General features: G+C 41.8%; 1 protein-coding gene across 1 annotated transcript in view; it reads right to left on the minus strand.

Moving 5' to 3' along the window:
- Positions 1 to 9198, minus strand: part of Cc2d2b (coiled-coil and C2 domain containing 2B) — a 77430-nt gene extending 68232 nt beyond the window's left edge. Inside the window, exons 1-4 of the mRNA XM_057779277.1 lie at positions 9157 to 9198; positions 4410 to 4467; positions 3402 to 3466; positions 2465 to 2530 (exon numbers count right to left, since the gene is read on the minus strand). Coding sequence (XP_057635260.1) covers positions 2465 to 2530; positions 3402 to 3466; positions 4410 to 4467; positions 9157 to 9198 — 231 coding nt within the window. The remainder of the gene's footprint in view (positions 1 to 2464; positions 2531 to 3401; positions 3467 to 4409; positions 4468 to 9156) is intronic.
- Between the last annotated feature and the right edge of the window lie 7840 nt (positions 9199 to 17038).

Genomic DNA, 17038 nt, shown 5'->3' on the forward strand with positions numbered 1-17038 from the left:
CCCACAATATTGAATGGCATATCCTTAGTTACAGACCTCATTCATAAATAAATCCTCTTTTGTCCATGCTGCAAATTCAGATCCTTTGGAATATAAATCATACCACTTCTTTCTCATGCATATTTATTGCCTTAAGAGAAGGTTAGAAGGGACTCAATTCCATGAAAAAAGTCACACTAGAAATCAAAGAATTTCAAAACACATGAAATGTGGAAAGTTACCTTGTATTTTGTTTATATCTAGAATTTAGCTTGCACTGGCTCATGCAAGCCATCTCATTGTCTCTGCTTATCACCAGCTTCCTGAACGCATAAACTTGTATTGAGTGTGGAAATTCTTATTTTACTGTATTTTTATTTTATTTTATTACTATTAAAGCACAATTAATAAAAACTCAGAGACAGATATTGAGGTTCAACATGAAGATCAGAAAAGCAAGGCAGCCAGCCACTGGCTCTTTAATATCTGTCTCTGGGTTTTTATTAATCGTGCTTCACTTGGTGCCCAATGTGGGGGTATAAATTCACACACAAAAAATGCCACCTACCTGAGGCTTTTAGCCACTGGCACAGGCCAGAGCCAGATCTAACCCTAGCCACCTGGGTTAAGAGAAAAACTGAACCCAGCTCCCATCTCCCATCTACCCCATCTTAGCTTCCTCATCTGAACAGGCTTCTTGGTGATGGCATGACCCTAGACACTCCACAGGGTTGTAACAAAAAATATGGCTCCCACCAGCACCTCCAACATGAAACTAGACTCTCAAAAAAATTAAGGTACAGGGTGGATCCAGCCACCAAAGATGTAGATTTAATCCTAGCCATATTGCTTATCAGATTAAGGACTAATGTGGTCAGTAAAGGAATTGTACAATAAAGAGAAATTCAGATGAAAAAAAAAAAACTCTAAACAGTTTTCAGTGTGTTAAAAAATATATGTAGGCTTGGGAGAGATAAGAAAAAGGATAGAGAAAGTCCTTTAAAAAAGGAAGAAAGAAAGGAAAGAAGGAAGGAAGGAAGGAAGGAAGGAAGGAAGGAAGAAAGAAAGAAAGAAAGAAAGAAAGAAAGAAAGAAAGAAAGAAAGAAAGAAAGAAGTGTGGTGGCACAAACCTTTGATCCCAAAACTTGGAAGGCAGAGGTAGAGGCAGAAGCAGGCAGATCTCTGTGAGTTCGAGGCCAGTCTGGTCTACAGAATGAGTACCAGGACAGCCAAAGATACACAGAGAAATCCTGTGTTTAAAAGCAAGTAAAAAATAAAAATAAAAGAAATAAAAATTTTTAAAAAGCCATGTAAAGATGGAAAATACACAGAGAGTCTGGATACTATATGTTATTGTGTTGTTTTTGAGTTGTTTGACCACTGAGGAAGGAGCAACAGCTGCTAAAAGACATTTGATTATCAATGATGTTGGATTAACCCAACCTATATATTTTGAAAATGTCTTGACTTCAAAATTTAAGTCAAAAGATATGTTACTTTGGAGAAGAGGGTTTGCTTTTGTTTCCTCAGGAAATGAGAGTCTGTAGATTCATTCTGGGTTAAGAAAAATAGGGGTTAATCAAGAAAGACCCCTAAAAAATCTCCAATAGGAGCAGATGGTCTAGATGATCCAATGTTTCAGAGCACCTCTGTTGCAGTTTCTTCTGAGTTCTACATCCAGAACAGCTTCAAGACTGCTGGCTAAAATGATCCGGCCTCACAGAATACTCCAGTCAGGACTTGATCATAACCCTAAATTTTCTTTGGGTTCCCATAAGATTATCAACACCCCCAATCAACAGGAAGTACCCTAGAAAATTATGCCCACATTCCCATAAAATGATTATGAATATTGTCTTTGTTTAGTGTGTTGGTTACAAGTTGTTATGGATAATAGTCATGAAAAAAGCTAAACGAAGGATATTAGATTCAAGGTTCTTGTTTGAAAAGAAAAAGGGGGATATAGATATGACAGGATAAAACGGTAGATTATTGAATTTGCTCTGAAAAACTTAGTTTTTAGTCACAAACTGCCAGCTGACTGGTTACCAGGGACATTACAGTCACTGCCCCCTTTCTGCCTTACTTCTTCAGGCTTCCCATGACCACTTTCCCTTCATGCGCCTCCAGTGGGTCCCTAGCCCCTTGCCATCTGGAGCTGCCCAGTTCATGAGTTGCTATCTGCTCAAGAAAATTCTGTGAAATGTTAATGTGCTTACATTTATCTTTTAATAACATCTTATATAATGTATTAGGACAAGAAGTAATGCCATGTGGGAAGAGTGATTGCAGGTGGGCATGGGGGTTCTTTTATGGGACGATACAGATGGCCTAAAACTGGGTTGTGATGTTGATCACACAAGTCTACAGTTTAACTAAAAGATTTTGCATTGCATGCTAAAAGCGGACAATTTTTTGTCGTGTAAGATGCACCTCCATAAAGACGTTTTTTTAAAAAAGCTTATTTCAAAAAAAAATTATTCACCTTAGACCATTGATGAATCTTTGTATCAGTGAACAGCTGAGCTGAGGACTTTTCACCTTGACTGATCTGAAACACAAAATTTTACAGAAAATAAGCATAGGAGACCATCTAAGTCTTTGGCCCAAAATGAATAAAAATAAGAATCCCTCACTGTTTTTCTAAAGTGTGTTTATGTATATATACATGTAAACATTTATCTTTACTGAAATGTCATATGTAATTACTGTGGCCAGATTGACTTCTCTTGGTTTAGGTTTTAAAATCACAGTGGGTGTGTGCTCACTGGTCTTATGTTAACTCAACACAAGCTAGAGTTATCTGAAAGGAGGGAACCCCAATTGAGAAAATGCCTCCATAAGATCCAGCTGTAAGGCATTTTCTTAATTAGTAATTGAGGGGGAGGGCCCAGCCCAGTGTGGGGGATGCTATCCCTGGGTCTGTGGTCCTGGGTTCTATAAGAAAGCAGGCTGAGCAAGCCATGGAGAGCAGGACAATAAGCAGAACCCCTTTATGGCCTCTGTATCAGCTCCTGCCTCCAAGTTCCTATCCTGCTTGAGTTCATATCCTGACTTCCTTAGATGATGAACAGTGATGTGGATGTGTAAGCCAAATAAACTCCTTCCTCCCAAACTTGCTTTTTGTTCATGGTGTTTTGTCACAGCAATAGAAACCCTAACTAAGAAAGGGTGTTAAGACAGAGAGAGAGAGAGAGAGAGAGAGAGAGAGAGAGAGAGAGAGAGAGAGAGAGAGAGAGAGAGAGAGGAAAAGGAAGGAAAGATGGAAAAAGCAAAGCAGGCTAGAAGTTGAAGCCTTTTAGAATTGAGCTATATTAAGACTATGTCAGCTCTTTCTTGTCATTAAAAATAAGGTTTATTATAACCCGTGTTCCCCTAAAAACAGTCATTCTAAAAACAGGAGAAAGCAATAAAAGCATTACCTTAGCATTTTTTAGTTTTTCTCTTACTTTGCCTCTCAGTGTCTCTGTTATGTTTCGATTTTCTTCTGCAACTAAACCAAGACACCAACGTTACATAGAGTTCACATGATTTTATTACAATTAATCAGCGGTAAGAGCCAAAGTACTCATTGCACATCTTTGTGCCTGCACCTAACCATCCTGATGAGCAGGAAGAAAAGGCCAGGGTCCCACAAGCACTCAGAACCCCGTGTCTCTTGCCCTTTCTCACGGGGAACAGTTTTATCTGTGGTAAATTGTATTTTTTTTGTAACTTTCCCTTAATCCTTCGTCACCTTCTTTTGCTTCTTCAGATATCAGCCAGAGTCTTTTTTGTATACAAGCAAAACATAAAACAGCTCAGACAAAGCTGTTTCCTTGATAGAAAAAAAAAACAACCCTTGAGAGCACTTCTATTCCATATAGAATGCTCTGAGGTATGACCAATGTTGAAAACACATAAGGTTGTTATTATTATTATCATCATCATTATTATGGAAGAACGGACTCTGAAAGGAAGTATATGCACACCAAGCCATTTGTGACTTTCTACCGCTAATAGGATGTTCTGAGAAAGACAATGATTGTACAGTTCTGAACACAATGTAAAGAAAAAGGGAAGATGAGTTGGTCATGTTCCCTTGCAGTTCGCTTTTCCTCCCCTTCCTGTTGAGCACTTGTAAGCTGTGCAAGTGGGAACAGGGGGTAGGAATAGAGCTAAGTCACAGGAAGTCTTCTGCACCCACACGTATTTAAGGTCTAACCCAGCCTCAGACACCAGCGAATCCTCCACGTATACAGCTAAGATGGAGAGAATGGAGCATCAGGAGTTCAGTTTCCAGCTAGTTCCTCGAGCCCATCCTATGTCATACAGGAAAGTCTAGTTTATGTTTACACTCTAGAATCCTGAAGCTCTAGGGTGGGAACAATCACTTATGTCTTTAAAACTGAAAGTCAAGGCTGTTAGAGTGTGGCACACTTATGGAGAACCTTTTGAGAGATGCCTGTCCGTCATTTCTTCTGTACCGCTGTACGCTGCTCCTGACATCTGCCGGGGAAAGCAGGGAAGGTTAGATGGCATCTGGCAGTTATTGAACAGCTTTCTTATGATGTCAATCAACCTTCCAGACATCATCTCCTGTAAGATATCAATTCATATTCTTCATCTACTCAAACTTGAATCTTTTTTAGTAACCTATATGAATTCTTTATATATGATTGATTTTAAAATTAAGTAACTGCTACCTGTAACATCAGGAAAACTTTAAATGACAAAATCTGACCGAGACTTAGTTCTTTGTGCTTACATACTGCCAGCCTCATGTTTCTTCTGGAAAAGTCTGATGAGATTACACACATACAAAACTACTTTAAAAACCCAGCGTCACACGAGCGTCATGGCCTGGGGGTTTCTCCGCAGTGTCTGACACACACATCTTCCTTCTGAACACTACTACTTCTATTCTTAACTACTTTCTCCCTGGTATCTTCAGTGGCCACAATGTTCCCCGTTGCAGAAAGTGTACTCAAGGCTTGGGTGGTACACTCCATGGCCTCTCAAATATGTGTCCTTAGCTCTCACTTCCCTCCCAAACATCAGAAACCATTCCAGCTGCCTAACGGTAGGAGAAACTGAGTGTCATCATTCAAAGTTCAGTGTGTTAAGATGAACATATTTGTAGTTTCTCAAAGTTCAATCTCCTAAAGCAACTGTTCTCGTACTGTGGTGGTATGGAGTGAGAGCTGGTTTTAAATTTTAATTTCAAGATCTATTATTATATATCTTGTAATTTATTACATACTCTTAAAAAAGCAGTTGTACCTGCTGACCAAAACAGTGTGAAGCTGGAGTGGGGAAAAATAAAAAGATGTTTATTAGCTTCACAATTACACTAAAAACACGGATTCGGGAGCTGGTGAGATGGTTCAGTGGGTGAAGGTGCTGGTCACCAGTGCTGGCGACCTGAATTCTATTCCTGGGACCCACATGATAGAACGAGAGCCCTAATACCCACAATTGTCCTCCAACCTCCACAGGTGTTCTATGGCATGAGTACATATGCATGGACACACACACACGTAAATGTAATAAAAAAATAAGATTAGACTCATGTTCAAAATCAAAGCAGGCTATCAACATGATCATGGTTTGAAAAAATTAATATAACAAGAATCTAGTCAATGGGCTTTTCAAAATCTGCCAGTGATTCCTGTATCACAGTTAAAACTCCTGAATGATGTCACCATGAGCCGATATGTCCGTTCTCACTAGCCACCAACGCCATCGTCAAGACAGCTAAAGACACCACGATAGTGACCTGGAAGTGACGGCAGAACACCGACCTCAGCAAGAGATTGGTCGAGGGAGATCTAGCTTTAATTTCCAACAATTTTGTCAAACATTCCTCAGTGGAGAGGGCGTTCTGACCTAACTTGTTTGGATTAAGGAGACGGGCACCCCTCCTCCCATCTACAAAGCTAGCATTAACAGATAGCCGAGGGAAGAAGGGAGCAGCATGCATCCTGACTAGGAGGAAATGCTGTCAGGAATATTTTCTACTTCGTTGCTTGTTTTCATCTTATATTTGGAGTTTTAATTACTGCTTTTGACTTTTCAGCCATTTAGTTGTTTTTAGCTCGATAAAGCCTTAGCAAATTCAAAAGGATCAAAGTGATTTCTTGTATCAAGTCATAGAATGAAACTTGTGACGGACAGCAGCTGAAATCCTAGAAATTACAAACACTTGGAGACTGAACTGTCTCTCGAAGAAACACTGCATCCTTGAAGAAATCGAGGAAGAAACGTAAAAGTTTCAAAAGTCAAACGAAAATAAAAGTGCAACTTATCCAAAGCCCTAGGCAGAGGTGCTCAACCTCCCTAGTGCTGCGACCCCTCAATACAATTCCTCCTGTTATGGTGACCCCAACCATAAAATTATTTGTGTTGCTACTTCATCACTGTAATTTTGCTACTGTTATGAATTATAATGTAAATATCTATGTTTTCTGATGGCCTTAGGTGACCTCAGTGAAGGGTCCATCTGACCCCAAGGGGTCGCGACCCACAGGTCGAGAACCATTGCTCTAGGTGATGACTAAGGAAGAGTTACAGGTACAAAGGCTTTTACAACAAGAATTCCCAAATAAATAACATGATGACTTACTTCAAGGTCTTAGGGAAACAAGCCAGATTGTTATCAGAGACAGAATAGATCAGGGCAGAAATTAATAAAATGAAGACTAAAAGAACAACATGCAGAATCAATCACAAAAGGAGTTGATTCTCTGGAAAAAAAAAATAAGCCAGCCTGATAAACCCTCCAGTGGTTAATCTTGGCTGTCAACTTGAAGGAATCTGAGATTAAGCAGGAGACACACCTGTTGGGCAGGTCTTTGAGGGTATTTCCCAGAAGGATTAGCTGAGGGGAAGACTCTTCTCAAAAGTGAGTGGTACCTCCCAGCAGCAGCGCAGGAACAAGATGAGATAGATGGTCCAAAGTCACAGCTTTTGCTCTCTCCTTGCTGGTGACATCTGCCCTGGCTGCTGTCACAACTGCTACTACCTTGGCCGATGTCAGAACCCAGTCTCCTTAGTCTCCAGTGTGGACTCAGGACTCAGGGATAAACCCATGCAGCTGGAGTTGCCCAATTTTTGAAAAAGGTGTCAAAAACATACATTGCAAGAAAGACATCTTCAACCAATGACGCTGGGAAAACTATGTCCATGTATAGGACAATTCATATTTCCTCTCTTGTATAAAAATCAACTCCAACTGGATCAAAGACCTTAGTGTAACTTTTAAACTGCTAGACAAATTGATTGCCTTTTTAAAAAAAACATGGACAAACATTTCAAGATGTGAGCACAGGCAGAGGCTCTGAAATGGACTCCGTCAGGAAAGAAAAGGATCGTAAGAATGGGCAAATGGGATTGTGTGAAATGCAAAAGCTGCTATACTGCAAAGAACACAACTGGCAGGAGAAAGAGACAGCTTAGAGGCTGTGAAGAACTGCAAAAAAATAAACACCAGCTTCCAGTCATCCCACCAAGAGGTTTAGTGCCTGTGGAGATGGGAAAGAAAATGCCCCCCAAAGTGTGTGGCACTATTAGGAGGTGTGGCCTTTTTGGAGGAAGTGTGTCACTGTGGGAGCAGGCTTTGAGGTCTCTTTTGCTCAAGCTTCCCTTAGTGATAGTCAACTTCCTGTTAGCTCTGAGTCAAGATGTAGGACTCTAAGCTCCAGCACCATGTCTGCCTGCATGCTGCCATGCTCCCCATCCTGATGATAATGGACTGAATGTAATGATCTGTTCTGTCCCTTTAAGAGACAAGTACTCCCCCCTCCTGTCCACTGAGGCAGGCAGATCTTCCTTCCTGCTTGCAGCCTGAATCTCTTTCTTTTCTGTCTCCCTCTCCAAGAGGCAGTTTCTGTCTCTCCCCACTTTTCCTCTCTCTCTCTCTCTCTCTCTCTCTCTCTCTCTCTCTCTCTCTCCTCTCCCCTTCTCCCCTTTTCTTCCATAACCCACTAAATAAATATCCAACCTTACCCTGCATGGCATGCCTGTCCATGTCTCTGTCTCTCACCTGCTGCCACATGGTTCCCTGCCTGGGACCAGTCACCTTCAGAGACCTGCGGCGTGGTCTCAAGGTGTTCTCATCTGTCTGTCTCTCCTCATGGCCTGCTGCAGCCACTTGGAGAACTGCACTAGTCCCTGCCTAGGACTGGATGCTCTCGGGACCCACTGCCCACCGTTGCCACTCAGGGACCTGCAGCGTTTCTGCTGCTGTAGCTACCCGAGATCTGCAGCATTTTAATTAATCCATTACACTGAACCTCTAAAACTGTAAGCGAGCCACCTCAACTAAATGTTTTCTTTATAAGATTTGTCGTGGTCATGCTGTCTCTTCACAGCAATAAAAAACCTTACCAAGACAGTGTACTAAACAGCTCTCAAAAGAAGCAACGTGAGTGGCCAATCAATATTTGGAAAGGTGCTCAAAACTCTCGGCCACCAGGGAAATGTAAATTAAAACTGGTGTGAGATTCTATCTCATTCCTGTCAGAATGGCCATCATGAAGAGAACAAACATTAATTCAGGCTGTAAGTATGTGAAGAAAGAGGAACTCACACATGTACTGGTGGGAATCTAAACTGGGGCAGTCGCTAGGAAAACAGTATGCAGCCTCTTCAGAAAAACTGAAGCTGCAACGATAATACAATTCAGCTATACTATTCCTAGGCATAGACTCAAGTCAACATATCACGGGTATTTGTAGCCAGCCATGGTGGCACACACTTATAATCCCAACACTCAGGAGGCAGAGGCGGGAGGATCTCTGTGGATTCAAGGCCACCCTGATCTACAAAAGAGAGTTCCAGAACATCAGGGTGACAAACACCTTGTCTCAAAACACAGAACCAAAGACGCTTGCACATTCGCGCTTATTGCTGTACATTATGAATGATAGGTAAGAAATTTCCCCCAGTAGATGAACTCATAAGATGAATTCCCACTGCCTGGGAGGAAGCAGGAGATGCTTTTAATGACCTCTATAAACCCATTTTCTCTCCATTGCTATTATATCCAAGTTGCTTACAAACTATTTAAGGATCATAATGTATAACAAGAGAGCAACTGAATGCAAATGAACACTGTTTTTAGGAAAACATACCTCTTGGCAAAATGCTATAAAACTTGTTTTTTAAAAGCCCTCAAAAATCCCATTAATACTTTACCTTTTTAAAAATCTCTTCTCTTCTCTTTGAGATCTTTTTCATGATGACTCTTTTATTTTCACTTTCTAAATAAGTAAGAATGAGAAACTATGTTATTAAAACAAGACTACTGTGACAGGATTGAAAACATGCTGGAGAGATGGCTCAGTGGTCAAGAGTACTAGCTGCTCTTCCACAGGACCCAGATTTGATTTCCCAGCACCCTCATGGCAGCTCACAACTGCCTGTAACTCCAGTCCCAGGGCATCCAGTACCCCGTTCTGTCCTCCCTGGCAATGTATGCACATGGTCCATAAGACACACATGCAAGCAACATGCACATACACATTAAAAACAAAAGATATGGCATTTGAAAGTACAAAAAGACACAAAAAACAAGATGAAAATATTGTCACTTTGTTCTCTATATATGTAATACTTAACATTATATATGTAACATATATATGTAATACTTAACATTTTTTTTAATTCTTTAATAGAGATTTCAGTAAATGCCTGACTTGTAGCAAGAGCCTCTGATAAAACCTTACATCTTGGAAGGAAGCTCCTTAAAGCACAGAATGTTTTAAAGGGAAGTGTGTAGAGGGGAGCTGTGGGCTGCGTTCCTGCTACCCAGCTCCCAGCTGCCTGGCTAGCTTATGCCCCGAAATAACAACACACAAACTGTATTCTTTTAAACACTGCCTGGTCCATTATATTTAGCCTCTTCTAGGCTAATTCTCACGTATTAATTTAGCCCATCTCTAATAATCTGTGTAGCACCACTAGGTGCGCTTACGGGGAAAGATTCAGCATGTCTGACCTGGCGGCTGGCTACATCGCGTCTGGCTCAGAGAGCAATGGCATGGCGTCTTTCTGAGGTGTCTTACCTCACTTCCCTTCTTCCCAGCATTCTGTTCTGTTTACTCCACCCACCTAAAGGCTGGCCAATCAAATGGGCCAAGGCAGTTTCTTTATTAGCCAATGACCTTCCTCCATCAGAAGTGAAATATTTCACCTTGGATGGAAGCACATTAAAACTTTGGATGTAGTCAACTAGAAAACTTTAGGAAGTCCCTGAAACTTAGCAGAAGCACTAGCTCCCCGACGCCTTTCAAGCTTATGTAACTGTAAGGACTGAAGAGAGGTACCCTCCAACTTGTCTAACGAGTTGTACAGTATGCTCCAGGTTTCCAGCTTTCATGAGATGTAATGCACCTGCATTTGAGTCATTTTGAGCCTGTAAGTACCCCCAATACTCATTGGATCACTAAGTTAGATGTTGCTGGTATCCTTACTTTGGTCTGTCATCAATTTCCTATCTGAGGAGAATTCACATCTCACCAGGAAGAGTGTCACACAAGGCCACTCTTGGGTTGTGCCCAAAGGAATATAAGCTGGCATATTAACAGAGATATGTGCACATCTGTTTACTGTAGCACTATTCACAATACCCAACATATGGACCATCAATGTCCATCAACAGATGGATAAATAATGTGACATATCTCTGTATCCATCTATCCATCCAACCATCCAATAGAATTTTATGTAGTCATAAAGAAAAATAAAATTATCACTCTCAGGGGAAAAATTACTGGAACTGAAGATTATGATACTAAGCACAATAACCCAGACTCTGAAAGATATGTTCTCTCATATGCAGAATCAATCTATTTATGATATGAAAATGAAAAGGGAGATTGAAGAAGAAAGCTATCAAATGAAAATTGGCAGAATCAAGAGAGAATAATGAAGGGAAAAGGAAAGACAAGTGACACATTTTCTTACACACGCACATGCACATGTGTGCATGCACACACGCGCGCACACACACACACACACACACAGAAAGACATTGTATGAAAGTACAAAGGGTAGGGCATGGTGCTGTAGGTCTTTAACATCAGTACTCTGGAGACAGAAGACTGTCTGCATAGAAGTGCATAGAGATTCACTTAAGGCCAGTCCTGACTACATGGCGAGTTACAGCCAGTCAAGACAACACAATGAAACTCAGCCTCAAAAATCTAAGAATGTTTTAAAAAGCAGAAAGGGGAAGGAAGGAGACTCCTTGGGGCTGGGGGGGGGTCAGACAAGTGAACGGTAGTAATGGGGGTAGGTATGTGCAAATACAAGGATGTGTGTATTAAAATACCATAAAAACCTATTACTTTGCATAATAACTAAAACAACTTCCAGTGTGAAAAAAAAAAAAGAAATACTGCTTAATGTCCTAAGACAGGCAAGAGTTACTGTTCTTGGGAGGGGAAGGTAAGATTATCATCGCTTATGAATGACAGATGTACAGGCATTGAAAACCCAAGGAACATAATGGAACAATTTAGAGATAAATTAGAAAGTCTTTTCTATAGAGGGCACCAGATCTCATTACAGATGGTTGTGAGCCTCCATATGGTTGCTGGGAATTGAACTCAGGACCTCTGGAAGAGCAGCCAGTACTCTTAACCTCTGAGCCATCTCTCCAGCCCTAAATTATAAAGTTTTTCAACAGGAGACTACACAGGATACATATAAAAGTTACATATACAATAAAGTTTTTTGTTTTGTTGGTTTTTGTTTTGTTTTAAAACAGCCCTGGCTGTCCTGGAAGAACTCACTGTATAGACCAGACTGGACTCAAATTTACAGAGATCCACTTGTCTCTGCTTCCTGAGTCCTGAAACTAAATATGTTTTAAATATATCCTAATATGATGGAAAAATTATCATATCAAATTGTTTTCCTTTTTTTTTTCTCCCAAGATATGGTTTTTCTGTGTAGCCTAGGCTGGCCCGGAACTCACTCTGTAGACTGGGCCAGTCTCGAACTCACAGAGATCTGGCTGCCTCTGCCTCCTGAGTGCTGGGATTAAAGGCACGTGGCACCACCCCCCACTCATATCAACTTTTAAAATTTCTTAATACCTATGAATGTAGTTACATGGTAACGAGTGGAAAATTTCTGATTAAATATAGATGTATTTCACAGAGGCAGAACACTTTTAAATAATCCTAATAAGAAATATCAGAGGGTCTGGGGAGATGACTCAAAGGTTAAAAGTCCTAGCTACTTTTGCAGAGGATCCCAGGTTCGATTCTCAGTACCCAGATGGCAGCTCACAACCCTCTGTAACTCCAGTTCCTGGGGATCTGTTGGCCTCCACAGGCACTGCATGCAAGTGGTACACATGCATAAATAAGGCAAAACACCTATACATGTAAAAGAATGATTCTTTAAAAATGATGAATGGTGGCTGTCATTTAAAAAAGAAGGCAATGTTAGAGAACCGAATTTAGACATGACGTGGGAATGGAGAGCAGAGACAGATGCATATGAGATACTCAGGGAGGAGATCTGGACGGGATGGAAAAGTACTGAATAGATTTGGAATAGAGAAGAGTCAAGTCTAAGTTACCAAGAGTTTTGTTTTGTTTTCTTAATTAGTAGATAGGACAGTTCAATGAGTGGCTTAAGGCCACTTAAGACTCTCTCGGCTGATGTGCCAAGGTTAGACGTAGAATAGGATGACAAAAAAAGCCAACTTCTAATTCACCAATTCTTCCCATTCTTCAAGACCTTCTAAGATGAACCCCAAGACCAGCATGATAGTGCACATAACCCTAGCATTCAAGGAGGAGGGTCCTAATTGGCCTTGTGGTCTATATAGAAAGACACTGTTTCAAAACCCCCAAAACACACAATAAAATGAACTTCAGCCAGGCAGTGGTCACACACACTTTTAATTCCAGCACTTGGGAGGCAGAGGCAGGCAGATCTCTGTGAGTTCAAGGCCAGTTGGTCTACAAAGCGAATTCCAGGACTGACTCCAAAGCTACAAAGAGATCCTGCCTTGGAAACAAACACACAAACAAACAAAAGCTTCAAATATTTGACTTTCTGATGCATGTGCAAATTTTGCCCACAAATTACAGGAAACATTAGCAGTCACACATCTTCTACATAATAAAACTTTACTGATTTATTAAATAAAACAGAAAACAAAACGTTTAACCAATTTTTTCTGCAAATCTGAAGGTATTCTTAGCCTGTTTTATTCCATAAAGGATATAAGATAAATAAATAGTTATCAAGAAGACACTGGAGAAAACTGCAGTGCTAGATGAGACTAGCATTTGCTGTATTAAAATCTCCCTCAGCAGCGCTTGACATTCTCTCTTTAAAAACTGGCTGCGGGCGAAGGCCGACCTCTTTCGAATATTGTCATTAATTTTTGCATTTAAAGCTCTTTCTAACGGTTGAGGAAACCTGAGGGTTATCAATTTCTGTATCAAATGCCCTAAAAGTCCATAGTCAAGGCACAAGAATTAAAAGCAGGAGTTCTTGTAGCTGATTATGGCCCACAGCAAGCAGGCGGCAATTTTACTAGTAAAAGGTTCTGCCCCCTGCTTGTCGTTCAGAAACCCTTGGACGCTGGGATTGGAGAGGTGGCTCGGTGGTTGAGAATGCTTCCAGCAATGCGTTTCTCCCTGGGCTCTTACTGCACCTCCTTTTAAAGGTATTAATGTCTCCTCTTCCCACACTTAAAACACACTTCAGTCCTGTGTGGTTTTCTCTTTACCTCAGCCAATCTACTGTAACACAGCAGGAAGGTTTTTAAAAGCTGTGTTTCTTAAATAAGGTTCTTCCAGACTTCTTTGAGTTGAGTTGAATTTGCTGTGCCAAAAAGATTCCAGTGAGAATTGAAACAGTGAGCAACATTTTCTCCAAATTCAAATACACTAGACACACAGCATCAGCTACCCTTCAGTACAGAAAACACAGACTTTAACAAAAGCATCCCACCAGCCATAGTCTATAAAAAGCATCATGACCTTTGGATAGTCTACTACCAGGCATGTTCAAAAGTTCTCATCTTTTCATTAACTGGGATTTTCTTTCAATGATGTAAGTGGGAATCGTGGCCCAGGCTCAGCCTGGTGATGCATGCCTAAAATCCTAGCATAGGAGTGGCTGAGGCAGGAGGATCGAACGAATACATGGTCTGAAAAGAAACCTGAACTGGAAATTGGTGTCTTTGGAAAGCGTCAAAGATAAGTTCCCCTGTGCTCTCAAGCCCAAGTGGGGAATCACAGCCGGCTCCTGTGCGACAAGATTTCACCTCCATGAGGAAGGTGTGCTGAAAAAAGCTGAAACAAATATGGAAACAGGTGACATAAACTGCCATAGATCGAAGGTTCCTATTTACTATATCCACGGCAATGGAATTTTCCTATCTGGAAACTGAGCAGAACTATCTAATTTACAGCGCAAACACGCTCACCAGGTCCAGGAAGCTGGTGGGAGTCCTGCGCTGTTTAGATACTAGCCTGAAAGGCCGCCATTTGTGGGTCTGCATTTAGTCTCAGTCAGACAAAGCCAACCCAGAGGCCCTCGGGCCACACTTGCCATTAAACGCTGGGGCAAGACCAGTATTTATTTTCCCTGCCATCCCTTTCCTTTGAGTTTTGCAACCTATTTCAATGGACTGAGTGCTCCCTCCCTTCTTCCTTCCTTCCCTCCCTCCCTCCTTCTTTCTTTTTTTCTTTTCCAAGACAGGTTTTCCCTGCGTAGCTTTCGAGTCTGTCCTGGAACCAGGCTGGCCTCAAATTCATAGAGATCTGCCTGTCTCTGCCTCCCGACGGCTGGGATTGAAGGCGTGTGCCATCACCACTAGGCCTAATCCTTATTCTACAGTCTTCTGGGGACTTTTCCTGGCCTAATTCTTATTTTACAGTCTTCTGGGGACTTTTCCTGGCTCTCGTATCCGCCTTTTGTTGGCCCTTAACTTTCTACCTTTGAAGCTCATATTTCCGCTGATTCTAAGGTGTTATCTTAATGTCTATACCAGCAGAGAGTTCAACTGCAGCCGATAACCTTCCTCCACTCAGGAAATAGTTTTCTGACCTGAATTTATTGTTGTTTTGTTTTGTTTTTGGTTTTTTTCGAGACAGGGTTTCTCTGTGGTTTTGGAGCCTGTCCTGGAACTAGCTCTTGTAGACCAGGTTGGTCTCAAACTCACAGAGATCCGCCTGCCTCTGCCTCCCAAGTGCTGGGATTAAAGGCGTGCGCCACCACCGCCCGGCTCTGACCTGAATTTAATAATCCAAATCGCACACTGACCTTTAAGCTGAGGAACACACAAGCTTTCAGCCCTATTCCTCATAGGGATGGCTGGCCAGTGGCACGGTTCCGTGTTATCCCAGCCCCAAGATTCCGCACAGCGCAAGGCTGTGTTCAGGGACCAAGGTGGGGCCCTTAAAGGACAACAGAACATTCACCTGACGGACACTGCTCTTTCGACGTCCTGGGAAGTGAAAGCAGATCACGAGCAGCTACCAACGCCCACAGCCCAAGAGCATGCGCGTTGCGGGTTCCCTGTCTTAGGGAGTATTCTCCGCGCTGCCCTTCCGCTCTCCTGCCACTGGGTCTCAGCTCCGCCTCCAAGCACGAGATCTCCCCGTGCGCCCCCAGTGTCGTCAGCCTCTCACGGGGCTGGGGGGGGGGGTGTAGTGGGGGTGAGGCTTGAGAGCCACACCTGCCACTGAGAAGGACAGGAGCGCTGGCGCAGGGTGTGGGTGCATTCATTTCAGGTGACCTGAATATGACCTATGCCTACAGATTTCAATTCAAGCGATTTGTTTTCATTTTCAGAGTTTGCAATTTATGTCAAAAATTTATTATCTTTTAAGTCTTGGGCTGAGTGCTGGAGAGATAGTTTAGTGGTTAAAGGTACTTAACCACTCTTGCAAAGGTTCCCAGTTCACAGCACCCAATTGGGCAGCCCACAATCACCAGTAACTCTGGCTCCACGGTGTCTGGCGCCCTCTTCTGGCCTCAGTAGCACTGAACTCACACATACATGTATTCCCCTACACACATACACACATAATTAAAATAATGAAATAGATTTCTAAATTAAATAATTATAATTACTTAATTAATGTTAAATTAATATTAAGTTAATAATTTGCCAGGTGGTGGTGGTGCACGCCTTTAATCCCAGCACTCAGGAGGCAGAGGCAGACAGATCTCTGTGAGTTGGAGGCCAGCCTGGTCTACAAGAGCTAGTTCCATGATAGGCTCCAAAGTCACAGAGAAACCCTGTCTCGAAAAACAAAAAAAAAAAAAAACGGAAAAAAAATTAATAATTTAGTTAATTATTGGGCTGGGGAGATGGCTCAGCACATAAAACACTTGGTGTGAGTTTAGTGAAGTTTGGATTCCCAGGAAAGTGTGGAGGCAGAGGTGGGAATCCCTGGGGCAAGTTCTGGGTTCCAGGAGAGGCCAATTCCTCAGTAAATAAACTGGAGTGTGATAGAGAAAGCCAACCATTGTGAGACTGTGGCCACCAAGTGCACCTACACTGTAAGTGTGCCACTCAGGCAATAAATACACAAATAACAATACACCTTCACTCCATGTGCCTTCTCCTTGTTAAAATAATGGCCCAAATAAACCCTGCAAAGTTGGGCACTTGCTACTGGGGCTCAGCACAGTGCCGCGTGCCCCACCATTTCAACATGACATTCGATGAACTGCTTTCCGTGCTCACCCCATTGAATGCTTGGTCTGCAGTTCTAGAGACATGTAGCAGGGCTTTAAAACTAGGCGGTCCCACACTTGAGGAAAGGGAGGTATAGAAATGCTGCAAAGGTAACAGGTTAGGTAGGGACCCTGGAACACAAGGAAATGAACTCAGAAGTTCCATTTGCCTCATTATCTGGACAATAAATAAATAAATAAACAAAAAAATAAAAAAAAACTATTCACTGTTTAAAGTGTCTAAGCCTCAAAATTATTTGGCCAAATTCTCATTCCAAATAAAATCCTTGGGGTTCTCTCATCTTTGTTATCAAGGGCTCATCTGGTATAACACTTTAGAAGCAATGACAGTAAATTC

Source organism: Chionomys nivalis, chromosome 8, assembly GCF_950005125.1.
Source record: "Chionomys nivalis chromosome 8, mChiNiv1.1, whole genome shotgun sequence".
NCBI lineage: Eukaryota > Metazoa > Chordata > Mammalia > Rodentia > Cricetidae > Chionomys > Chionomys nivalis.